The sequence below is a fragment of the Oncorhynchus nerka genome, linkage group LG6, assembly GCF_034236695.1.
Source record: "Oncorhynchus nerka isolate Pitt River linkage group LG6, Oner_Uvic_2.0, whole genome shotgun sequence".
Lineage (NCBI taxonomy): Eukaryota > Metazoa > Chordata > Actinopteri > Salmoniformes > Salmonidae > Oncorhynchus > Oncorhynchus nerka.
The window spans coordinates 77,171,194-77,183,397 of record NC_088401.1 but is presented as its reverse complement, the minus strand read 5'-3'; the positions used below and the strand labels follow the sequence as shown (position 1 = coordinate 77,183,397).

At 42.7% G+C, this 12,204-nt stretch overlaps 1 protein-coding gene across 1 annotated transcript in view; it reads right to left on the bottom strand.

Moving 5' to 3' along the window:
* Nucleotides 1–1,244: 1,244 nt before the first annotated feature.
* Nucleotides 1,245–12,204, bottom strand: part of LOC115124285 (disintegrin and metalloproteinase domain-containing protein 19) — a 61,450-nt gene continuing 50,490 nt past the window's right edge. Inside the window, exons 14-22 of the mRNA XM_065019882.1 lie at nucleotides 10,355–10,550; nucleotides 9,929–10,037; nucleotides 9,592–9,805; nucleotides 8,033–8,110; nucleotides 7,445–7,553; nucleotides 3,578–3,716; nucleotides 3,282–3,423; nucleotides 2,535–3,121; nucleotides 1,245–2,348 (exon numbers count right to left, since the gene is read on the bottom strand). Of these exons, the coding sequence (XP_064875954.1) occupies nucleotides 2,318–2,348; nucleotides 2,535–3,121; nucleotides 3,282–3,423; nucleotides 3,578–3,716; nucleotides 7,445–7,553; nucleotides 8,033–8,110; nucleotides 9,592–9,805; nucleotides 9,929–10,037; nucleotides 10,355–10,550 (1,605 nt within the window). The 3' untranslated portion in view covers nucleotides 1,245–2,317. The remainder of the gene's footprint in view (nucleotides 2,349–2,534; nucleotides 3,122–3,281; nucleotides 3,424–3,577; nucleotides 3,717–7,444; nucleotides 7,554–8,032; nucleotides 8,111–9,591; nucleotides 9,806–9,928; nucleotides 10,038–10,354; nucleotides 10,551–12,204) is intronic.

The following is a 12,204-nucleotide window of genomic DNA, read 5'->3' as shown; positions in this document are numbered from 1 at the left end:
TATGAGCCCGTCCTCCCCAATTAAGATGCTACCAACCTCCTGTGATAGACTTAATCCGTAGCGAGGAAGATCCTGCGTTATAGCGTGATTTCAATTTTGATTGGGTCAACATATGCAGTGTTTAACGTGAATGCAGTCTCTGCAAACGTGGGAACATTGCCCTTAATTTTCAGTCGCACTATAGTGTGGATCTTCTGTGCTACGAAGCCCTATAGCTACTACCACCACAAGAACAAAATGTATTATGTTTTGAATGTAATGCTAATTCATGCCAGTAGAGAGAAGTGATCTGATTAAACTAAAGGCAGTTTATATATGACAGGACTGCCATCTATAGATGATTCTAGGACACTTCTGCAATCAATAGGTCATTGTAGGACACTACTGCAATCAATAGATCATTCTAGGTCACTACTGCAATCAATAGATCATTCTAGGTCACTACTGCAATCTATAGATCATTCTAGGTCACTACTGCAATCTATAGATCATTCTAGGACACTACTGCAATCAATAGATCATTCTAGGTCACTACTGCAATCTATAGATCATTCTAGGACACTACTGCAATCAATAGATCATTCTAGGTCACTACTGCAATATATAGATCATTCTAGGTCACTACTGCAATCTATAGATCATTCTAGGTCACTACTGCAATCTATAGATCATTCTAGGTCACTACTGCAATCTATAGATCATTCTAGGACACTACTGCAATCAATAGATCATTCTAGGTCACTACTGCAATATATAGATCATTCTAGGTCACTACTGCAATCTATAGATCATTCTAGGTCACTACTGCAATCTATATATCATTCTAGGTCACTAGTGCAATCTATAGATCATTCTAGGACACTACTGCAATCAATAGATCATTCTAGGTCACTACTGCAATCAATAGATCATTTAGGTCACTACTGCAATCTATAGATCATTCTAGGTCACTACTGCAATCAATAGATCATTCTAGGTCATTACTGCAATCAATAGGTCATTGTAGGACACTACTGCAATCAATAGATCATTCTAGGTCACTACTGCAATCTATAGATCATTCTAGGTCACCACTGCAATCTATAGATCATTCTAGGTCACTACTGCAATCTATAGATCATTCTAGGTCACTACTGCAATCTATAGATCATTCTAGGTCACTTCTCATTCCATTTCTAACTACTGTAGTTTCTCACCAATTGGAAAAGGCAACATGTAGAAATAGTGTACTGTAGATCAGAATGTTCTTCTTGTAATCCTGTTTTGAAACAGTTTATTTAAAACCAAACTGAAGGCACACTGTTTGCATAGGTCCGATGGTAGATGGTGAATTTCAACAATAAATCAAAAGAAAATCGGATTATTTTATATACATAGATTTTAGGGGCTTGACTATAACTGGGTTGATTCTGCTGTCCTATGCATCACATTTCAAAAGATAACATACTTGTAGGTAGTTATACAGGAACAATTAACCTTCAAGGTGTACAAATATACATTCATTCAGTCAGTCAGAAGACCTGAATTTAGCACCCAACACAACAAAAACAGTACAATATACAAAACATAAAAAAAACACAAAGTCTTACCAAAACAATATATACTTTTCTAATAGTTACTGCAACATTTGAGATGTCCCTCGTCTTAGGCCAGCCTATCGTTTATTCACATACTAGAAGCATTAAGCATCATTCTGTGCGTGGCGTTGTCGTAATATAAGACGTTCGCTTTAGACTCATGCTCCTGTAGAAACCATATACAGTACATTGACTTTAAACACCAGTTTCTTTGCTCTGAAGCTTTGCAAATAAATACACCTGAAACAGCATATCAATACATGATACTGTTAACCCATGGTATAAGGTAGCATCCACAAGAACTAAATGAATCGATAAAGTCCAGTCTTAAATATTACAAGTATACAGGACACCTGGTTTCAAGAGGTAAGGCAAGACATAGCCTGGCATCTAGCCTAGTAGCCAGAGATGTTTCTTAATCAGGCAACTCCTTTGTCTTTGTTGATGGAATGAAATAAAAACACTGAGATGGGCCAACAGAGGAGGCTTCCCTGGACAGATCTGAAATGGAACCATATTCCCTATATAGTGTAGTACTTTTAGGTTGCCATTTTGGACTAAGACCCTGTGTGTCCAGCTGTGGCCCTTCTCTCTCCTTTCCCACAGTGTCATGTTCTTCATAAAGGCTGACGGTCTTCTTTGGACACAGGTGGAAAAACATCCAGCTCACAGAGAGAGAGAAGAGATACCCAGTTAGATGTCCAGTAATCTCACTGAGCTCAGGGTTCCAGTGTTGGTCCTCATCTCCTCCCTGAGATCATGTTTTGGGATCTAGAAAAGAAAGTGGAACGTCAAGAAAATAACAGATCTGTTTATATTTAAGCCTAACTTTTCTGTTGCTTTGGAATCTAGAACAGAAAATAGACTCACAACTAGTGCACTATAAAGGAAAAGGGGTTCCATTAGGGACACATCCTAACAAAAAACGTTGTGATGTTCTTGAGATTCTGCGCTTACCTGCTGGGTTTCTTCTGTCCACCAGGTGGCGCCAGATTGGACTTTCCTCTCTGTAACACATCTGATGTTATTTGGGGTTTGGAGAGCGGGCAGGGGGGTGGGGGTCTGTTGGGAGGGTCAGGTCTGTGTGTGTGAGGTGTTGAGGGGGAGGACTGGGGGCTGGGGGGCTTGATGGCTGGAGGAATGGCCTGTAGGGGTCCTTTCTGCTGGGCTAGGTGGCTGGGGATGGGAGGAGGTTTAGGCTTGGGCTGCGGCTGCGGCAGAGGCTGGAGAGAGGGTTGGGGCTGGGGCTGGAGAGAGGGTTGGGGATGGGGCTGGAGAGAGGGTTGGGGATGGGGCTGGAGGGAGGGTTGGGCCTTGGGCTGGAGGGATGGTTGGGGCTTGGGCTGGAGGGAGGGTTGGGGCTTGGGCTGGAGGGATGGTTGGGGCTGGGGCTGGAGGGAGGGTTGGGGCTGGGGCTGGAGGGAGGGTTGGGGATGGGACTGGGATAGAGCCTGTCTCTGCTGGGCTATGTAAGGAGGGGGTTGAACTGTGGGACAGAAGACAGGGTGCCTGGTGGAGAGGCTGGGACAAGGTGTGGACGGACTCTGTGAAGGACAAACAATCACTCACAGCATTACTGTCAGAACCTTTACAAGTATTGTTTTGTTATTTACCTGTCAAGAGTACCCTTTTTTAGCATTGACTGTACCGCACTGTACATACAAAGTACTGTGGTGTAACAGGTGAATGAACAGATCCCCTCACCAGCCTGTCTGAGCCATGTCTCGTCAGTAGGAAGGTAGGGTTGCCATGGCTGTTGGCAAGACTGTTGGCAAGGTGACCATTGGCAAGACTGTTGGCTTGTAGATGTTTGGCTTCAGCAGAGACTGAACATCTGACTGGACAACTAAGGAGTCAAACACAGTGCTTTTCATTCTTGAAGTTCAATTTGAGATGTTGTTTACTGTGCAATGTCTATGTTGCATATTTGCTTTGAATAAAATATGACAAATCCAAACAGTTAAAGATGTGAACAACAATAGAAAGACTAAGTTACACACATTGTCTTGGGTGGTGGGACCGAGGTCTTCAGAGGAACGTTTTTATGTAGTTTATGGCTGTAGCAGCACCACAGTCCCACAGCAGCCAATAGGACAAAGAGAACCAAGGGGAGGAGCAACAGGACAGGACGTATACTGCCTAGAAACACAAATAGCATAAACAACGGAGGTCAGAGCAAACCTGTAAGATATGACTTGAAAACAAACAATCAAATATATGTTGTTTAACCTAGTAGTCTTTTGCAACACCACATCAGTTACACTGGCAAAAAAAAGTATGTGAACCCTTTGGAATTAATTCAATTTCTGCATAAATGGGCCATAAAATTTGATCTGATCTTCATCTAAGTCACAACAATAGACAAACACAGTGTGATTAAACATGCAAATTATTGTATTTTTCTTGTCTCTGGCTACTAGGCTAGCTGCCAGGCTGTTTCTTAATCAGGCAATATTGAATACATCATTTAAACATTCACCGTGTAGGTTGGGAAAAGCATGTGAACCCCTTGGCTAATTGACTTCTCCAAAAGCTAATTGGAGTCAGGAGTCAGCTAACCTGGAGTCCAATCAATGAGACGAGATTGGAGATGTTGGTTAGAGCTGCCCTGCCCTATAATAAACACTCACAAAATTTGAGTTGACTATTTACAAGAAGCATTGCCTGATGTGAACTATGCCTCGAACAAAAGAGATCTCAGAAGACTTAAGATTAAGAATTGTTGACTTGCATAAAGCTGGAAAGGGTTACAAAAGTATCTCTAAAAGCCTTGATGTTCATCAGTCCACAGTAAGGCAAATTGTCTATATATGGAGAAAGTTCAGCACTGTTGCTACTCTCCCTAGGAGTGGCTGTCCTGCAAAGATGAGTGCAAGAGCACAGTGCAGAATGCTCCATGAGGTGAAGAAGAATCCTAGTGTGTCAGCTAAAGACTTACAGAAATCTCTGGAACATGCTAACATCTCTGTTGACGAGTCTACGATACTTAAAACACTAAACAAGAACGGTGTTCATGGGAGGACATCACGGAAGAAGCCACTGCTGTCCAAAAAAACATTGATGCGCGTCTGAAGTTCGCAAAATAGCACCTGGGTGTTCCACAACGCTGCTGGCAAAATATTCTGTGGACAGATGAAACTAAAGTTGAGTTGTTTGGAAGGAACATACAACACTTTGTGTGGAGAAGAAAACACCAACATCAAAACGTAATCCCAACTGTAAAGTATGGTGGAGGGAGCGTCATGGTTTGGGCTGCTTTGCTGCCTCCGGGCCTGGACAGCTTGCTATCATCGACGGAAAAATCCATTCCCAAGTTTATCAAGACATTTTGCAGGAGAATGTAAGGCTATCTGTCCGTCAATTTAAGCCCAACAGAAGTTTGGTGATGCAACAGGACAACGACCCAAAACACAGACGCAAAGCAACAAAATAATGACTTCAGGAGAAAATACACTGTCTGGAGTGGCCCAGTCAGAGTCCTGACCTCAACACCATTGAGATGCTGTGGCATGACCTTATGAAACCGGTTCACACCAGACATCCCAAGAATATTACTGAACTGAAAAAGTTCAGCAAGATTGTGCAGGTCTGATCCGCAAGACAGAAAACATTTGGTTGAAGTTATTGCTGCCAAAGGAGCCAACCAGTTATTAAATCCAAGGGTGCACATACTTCTCCCACCCTGCACTGCGAATGTTTACACGGTGTGTTCAATAAAGACATGAAAACGTAGAATTGTTTGTGTGTTATTAGTTTAAGCAGCCTGTGTCTATTGTTGACTGTGTCTATTGTTGTGATGTAGATGAAGACTGTGTCTATTGTTGACTGTGTCTATTGTTGACTGTGTCTATTGTTGTGATGTAGATGAAGACTGTGTCTATTGTTGACTGTGTCTATTGTTGACTGTGTCTATTGTTGACTGTGTCTATTGTTGACTGTGTCTATTGTTGTGATGTAGATGAAGACTGTGTCTATTGTTGACTGTGTCTATTGTTGACTGTGTCTATTGTTGTGATGTAGATGAAGACTGTGTCTATTGTTGTGATGTAGATGAAGACTGTGTCTATTGTTGACTGTGTCTATTGTTGACTGTGTCTATTGTTGTGATGTAGATGAAGACTGTGTCTATTGTTGACTGTGTCTATTGTTGTGATGTAGATGAAGACTGTGTCTATTGTTGACTGTGTCTATTGTTGTGATGTAGATGAAGACTGTGTCTATTGTTGTGATGTAGATGAAGACTGTGTCTATTGTTGACTGTGTCTATTGTTGACTGTGTCTATTGTTGTGATGTAGATGAAGACTGTGTCTATTGTTGACTGTGTCTATTGTTGACTGTGTCTATTGTTGTGATGTAGATGAAGACTGTGTCTATTGTTGACTGTGTCTATTGTTGACTGTGTCTATTGTTGACTGTGTCTATTGTTGTGATGTAGATGAAGACTGTGTCTATTGTTGACTGTGTCTATTGTTGTGATGTAGATGAAGACTGTGTCTATTGTTGACTGTGTCTATTGTTGTGATGTAGATGAAGACTGTGTCTATTGTTGACTGTGTCTATTGTTGTGATGTAGATGAAGACTGTGTCTATTGTTGACTGTGTCTATTGTTGACTGTGTCTATTGTTGACTGTGTCTATTGTTGTGATGTAGATGAAGACTGTGTCTATTGTTGACTGTGTCTATTGTTGACTGTGTCTATTGTTGACTGTGTCTATTGTTGACTGTGTCTATTGTTGTGATGTAGATGAAGACTGTGTCTATTGTTGTGATGTAGATGAAGACTGTGTCTATTGTTGACTGTGTCTATTGTTGACTGTGTCTATTGTTGACTGTGTCTATTGTTGTGATGTAGATGAAGACTGTGTCTATTGTTGACTGTGTCTATTGTTGTGATGTAGATGAAGACTGTGTCTATTGTTGACTGTGTCTATTGTTGTGATGTAGATGAAGACTGTGTCTATTGTTGTGATGTAGATGAAGACTGTGTCTATTGTTGACTGTGTCTATTGTTGACTGTGTCTATTGTTGACTGTGTCTATTGTTGTGATGTAGATGAAGACTGTGTCTATTGTTGTGATGTAGATGAAGACTGTGTCTATTGTTGACTGTGTCTATTGTTGTGATGTAGATGAAGACTGTGTCTATTGTTGACTGTGTCTATTGTTGTGATGTAGATGAAGACTGTGTCTATTGTTGTGATGTAGATGAAGACTGTGTCTATTGTTGACTGTGTCTATTGTTGACTGTGTCTATTGTTGACTGTGTCTATTGTTGTGATGTAGATGAAGACTGTGTCTATTGTTGACTGTGTCTATTGTTGACTGTGTCTATTGTTGACTGTGTCTATTGTTGTGATGTAGATGAAGACTGTGTCTATTGTTGACTGTGTCTATTGTTGACTGTGTCTATTGTTGACTGTGTCTATTGTTGTGATGTAGATGAAGACTGTGTCTATTGTTGACTGTGTCTATTGTTGACTGTGTCTATTGTTGACTGTGTCTATTGTTGTGATGTAGATGAAGACTGTGTCTATTGTTGACTGTGTCTATTGTTGTGATGTAGATGAAGACTGTGTCTATTGTTGACTGTGTCTATTGTTGTGATGTAGATGAAGACTGTGTCTATTGTTGACTGTGTCTATTGTTGTGATGTAGATGAAGACTGTGTCTATTGTTGACTGTGTCTATTGTTGTGATGTAGATGAAGACTGTGTCTATTGTTGACTGTGTCTATTGTTGTGATGTAGATGAAGATCTCTGAAGCAGAAATACAAAAGGTTCACATACGTTTTCTTTCCACTGTATTAGATTTAATTGACTGACCAACTGAATCATTATTTGAGTGACTCGTTGATTGATAACATACTGTGGTTAATGACAGGGCCACTGTCGACACTCCCTCCTGTCCCCTCCTGGTCACACAGGGGAGGGGCCCAGCCTGAGTCACAGTGGCAGTGGTGATTGTTGTTACACAGCTAGAGAGAGAGAGAGAGAGAGAGAGGAGGAGGAGGAGGAGGAGGAGGAGGAGGAGAGATAAATGAGAGATAAGTAGTGGTTATTGTTATAGAGAGGGCGGCAGGGTAGCCTAGTGGTTAGAGCGTTGGACTAGTAACCAAAAGGTTGCAAGTTCGAATCCCCGAGCTGACAAGGTACAAATCTGTCGTTCTGCCCCTGAACAGGCAGTTTACCCACTGTTCCTAGGCCGTCATTGAAAATAAGAATTTGTTCTTAACTGACTTGCCTAGAGAGAAGAAGAAACCACAATACGGTTTCAACACTAACAACCTGTCAATATTCCTCCTACTCTATATAATGTGTTATAACAGCTTTATTAAACTCCTCCATCCATAACCTCAGACCCAACACCTTATTCTCCAGTAGCCCATACGCCTAACTCCCCCTCCCACATCACTCCCATACCCTTCCCCTATCACACATCCAGCCCCTCCTATACCCCATGGCCGTGGCACTTGGCATTGCACTCATCCGCTCTCAGGAAAGACGCGTTGCGGCACTCTCCTCCGAAACAGATCTGTTACAGAGAGAGAGAGAGAGAGAGGAGAAGGAGAAAGAGAGAGAGGAGGAGAAAGATAGAGAGAGAGAGAGAGAGAGAGATAATCATTATCATAAGTAGATAGTCCAGTCCATCCTGCCACAACAGAGAGCTCTTAGAGGACTAAAATACAGACACACTGACAGAACATCTGCAGGAGGAGTAAAACACAGGAAAATAATACATCCCCCATCTGTAGAAGGAGACAAACACAGAAAATAATACATCCCCCATCTGTAGAAGGAGACAAACACAGAAAATAATACATCCCCCATCTGTAGAAGGAGACAAACACAGAAAATAATACATCTCCCAGCTGTAGAAGGAGACAAACACAGAAAATAATACATCTCCCATCTGTAGAAGGAGACAAACACAGAAAATAATACATCTCCCATCTGTAGAAGGAGACAAACACAGAAAATAATACATCTCCCATCTGTAGAAGGAGACAAACACAGAAAATAATACAACACCCATCTGTAGAAGGAGACAAACACAGGAAAATAATACATCTCCCATCTGTAGAAGGAGAAAAACACAGAAAAATAATACATCTCCCATCTGTAGAAGGAGAAAAACACAGGAATATAATACATCTCCCATCTGCAGGAGGAGACAAACACAGGAAAATAATACACCCCCCATCTGGAGACAAACACAGGAATATAATACATCCCCCATCTGTAGAAGGAGACAAACACAGGAATATAATACATCTCCCATCTGCAGGAGGAGACAAACACAGGAATATAATACATCTCCCATCTTCAGGAGGAGGAGACAAACACAGAAAAATAATACATCTCCCATCTGCAGGAGGAGACAAACACAGGAAAATAATACATCTCCTATCTGTAGAAAGAGGAGACAAACACAGGAAAATAATACATCTCCCATCTGCAGGAGGAGACAAACACAGGAAAATAATACATCTCCCATCTGCAGGAGGAGACAAACACAGGAAAATAATACATCTCCCATCTGCAGAAGGAGAAAAACACAGAAAAATAATACATCTCCCATCTGTAGAAGGAGGAGACAAACACAGGAAAATAATACATCTCCCATCTGCAGAAGGAGAAAAACACAGAAAAATAATACATCTCCCATCTGCAGGAGGAGGAGACAAACACAGGAAAATAATCCATCTCCCATCTGCAGGAGGAGACAAACACATGAAAATAATACATCTCCCATCTGCAGGAGGAGACAAACACAGGAAAATAATACATCTCCCATCTGCAGGAGGAGGAGACAAACACAGGAAAATAATACATCTCCCATCTGCAGGAGGAGAAAAACACAGGAAAATAATACATCTCCCATCTTCAGGAGGAGACAAACATGGGAAAGGAATACATCTCCCTGGACAGAACTGTAAATGCAGCATAGAGCCCAGAGACACACACACACACACACACACCCCACACCCGTCCCTTCTCCTCTCCCCTCCTCACCGAGTCCTCTCCACACTTGGTCCCAGTCATGACCAGTCCCGGGTCCAGTGTGTCCCCCTGTTCCTCGTCCCCCTGGCCTGGTCGGTAAACGTGTGTCCCCCTACAGAGGACCTTCCCATTACCCACCCGGACCGTGGTGTCAATGGGAACAGCGTTAGTCTCCAGGGGCTTGGAGGCTGAACTCACACACTGGATCTTACCACATCTAGCATCCCTGAAACAGCAGAAAGGTCACATGGATTTGTGTATGTAGGGATGGAAGATAAATAAAGGGATAAATGGAAGTTGAAGGATCACATGTATTTGGTGCCAACGTTTGGTAAATGTGTCTCCTCACCTGTCTCTGCATCCTCTGTATTTACCCAGCAGGTCTTTGCCACAGTTCCCAAAGGAGTCTCCTGCCTCGTTCACCTTCTGAAAGCACAGGTCTGGAGCAGCACGGCCATCTACAGAGGATAAAACACACAGTGTTACATCACCTCCTGCTAGCATGTTCCTGTGGTCAGTTAAAGCCTGTCCTGTGAAGATCACTGATTATAAAAACAGAAACAACACCAAACAGAAAGCCCAGTAACAAGCACTAATCCTTCTCCCTTCGAACCAATCTGAAGCACCCAGATAGGTGGGGGCAATATTTTGGAAACAATGGATTTCAATAGGGGAGCGTTAAATTGAAAAGTGCTGTAAAACCAACTTTTACTTTATAACAGGATGCAATAACACGTCTACTATCTCCGCCCTAGAGTGATTGACAGGTACTAACCCCGCCCCCAGAGTGATTGACACTGCTGCTCCAGGGTGAGACACATGCCGGTGTAGCAGTAGGCCTGCCCCCCTGCACAGGAAGTACCATCCACCAGGTATAAGTTAGAAGGACAAGACTCCGCCTTCCCATCACAGTACTCAGGAAGGTCACATGACCCGGATGGAGTACGACACAACACACCTGGACTCTTCAACTAGAGAGAAAGAGAGAGAGACAGAGAGAGATAGACAGACAGAGAGAGATAAACAGAGAGAGAGTGAGATTGGAGGAAGGGAGAGAGAGAGAGATTGGAGGAAAAGAGAGGGAGAGACAGAGAGATCAATTACAAGTCTTAGAATCAGCTATTAAAGAGTATCAGAATCCACTGGATTCTCCAATTACATTGAATGAACTACAGGACAAAATACAAAACCTCCAACCCAAAAAGGCCTGTGGTGTTGCATCTAGACAGTAAATCTTAGTAAGACCAAAATAATGGTGTTCCAAATAAGGTCCAGTCGCCAGGACCACAAATATAAATTCCATCTTGACACTTTTTCCCTAGAGCACACAAACAACTATACATACCTCAGCCTAAACATCAGCGCCACAAGTAACTTTCACAAAGCTGTGAACGATCTGAGAAACAAGGCAAGAAGGGCCTTCGATGCCATCAAAAGCTGCATAAAATTCGACATAACAATTAGGATCTGGCAAAAAATACTTGAATCAATTATAGAACCCAATTTCCCTTTATGGTTGTGAGGCCTGGGGTCCGCTCACCAACCAAGAATTCGCAACATGGGAAAAACACCAAATTTAGACTCTGCATGCAGAATTCTCAAAAATATACTCAGTGTACAACGTAAAACACCAAATAATGCATACAGAGCAGAATTAGGCCAATATACGCTAATGATCAAAATCCATAAAAGAGCCGTTGAATTCTACAACCACCTAAAAGGAAGCGATTCCCAAACCTTCCATAACAAAGCCATCACCTACAGAGAGATGAACCTGGAGAAGAGTCCCCTAAGCAAGCTGGTCCAGACCCCAGCTCAACATTTTATGCTGGAAAACACTTGGTTTGTTATTTCTGATTAAAACAAAACCGCTATTCATTAAATACGAATACCGAACTTGGTTTTGCATAGATTCTGCGATGTTTTTAGCTTTTAACAGCTAGGACTGCTATTTATTGTCCCGGAATCCCGCTTAACAGACAGGTTGAAGCCTGCTTGACAGACAGGTTGAAGCCTGCTTAACAGACAGGTTGAAGCCTGCTTGACAGACACGTTGAAGCCTGCTTAGCAGACACGTTGAAGACTGCTTGACAGAGAAGCTAAGCTGCTAGCCAGCAAGCTAACGAAGTTGGTACCAGCTCTCTTTGTCTGTAGAAATAAATGAAATGTTCCAGCTTTGTTTCGGGACAAACCGGATCACTTGGAGTTCCAATGCGGCAGTTGTTTACTTGCCGAGGACTATAGGCTTGAGGTGGCTTCCTTGATCACGCAGGTCACCAGCCTACAGAAGAATTTTCTACGCCGGTGGCTGGACGGCGTTAGCGCTTGTTGGATGCATCTCCGCCTTGTCGCTTGTCCTTATCCGACTGGCCGGTGTTGCCCGGAGATCCCCCAGCTGATAGCGGAGTCGAAGGGGCACAGCAAGAGGAGCATGGCAATCAACGATGGTGGCATGTCTCGAGTTGTGGAAGCCGAAGACAGAGGCCTCCCGCAAAACAGTCTACACTCCCAACGAGAGGCCCGGAGCGGATACAAACAACGAAAACTTTTGCCGTTCTGAAGCCTGATCTTTCTGCACCTTTATCGCTGGGGGCTGCCTGTGTCTGCAGCCTCTGTGCCTACTAC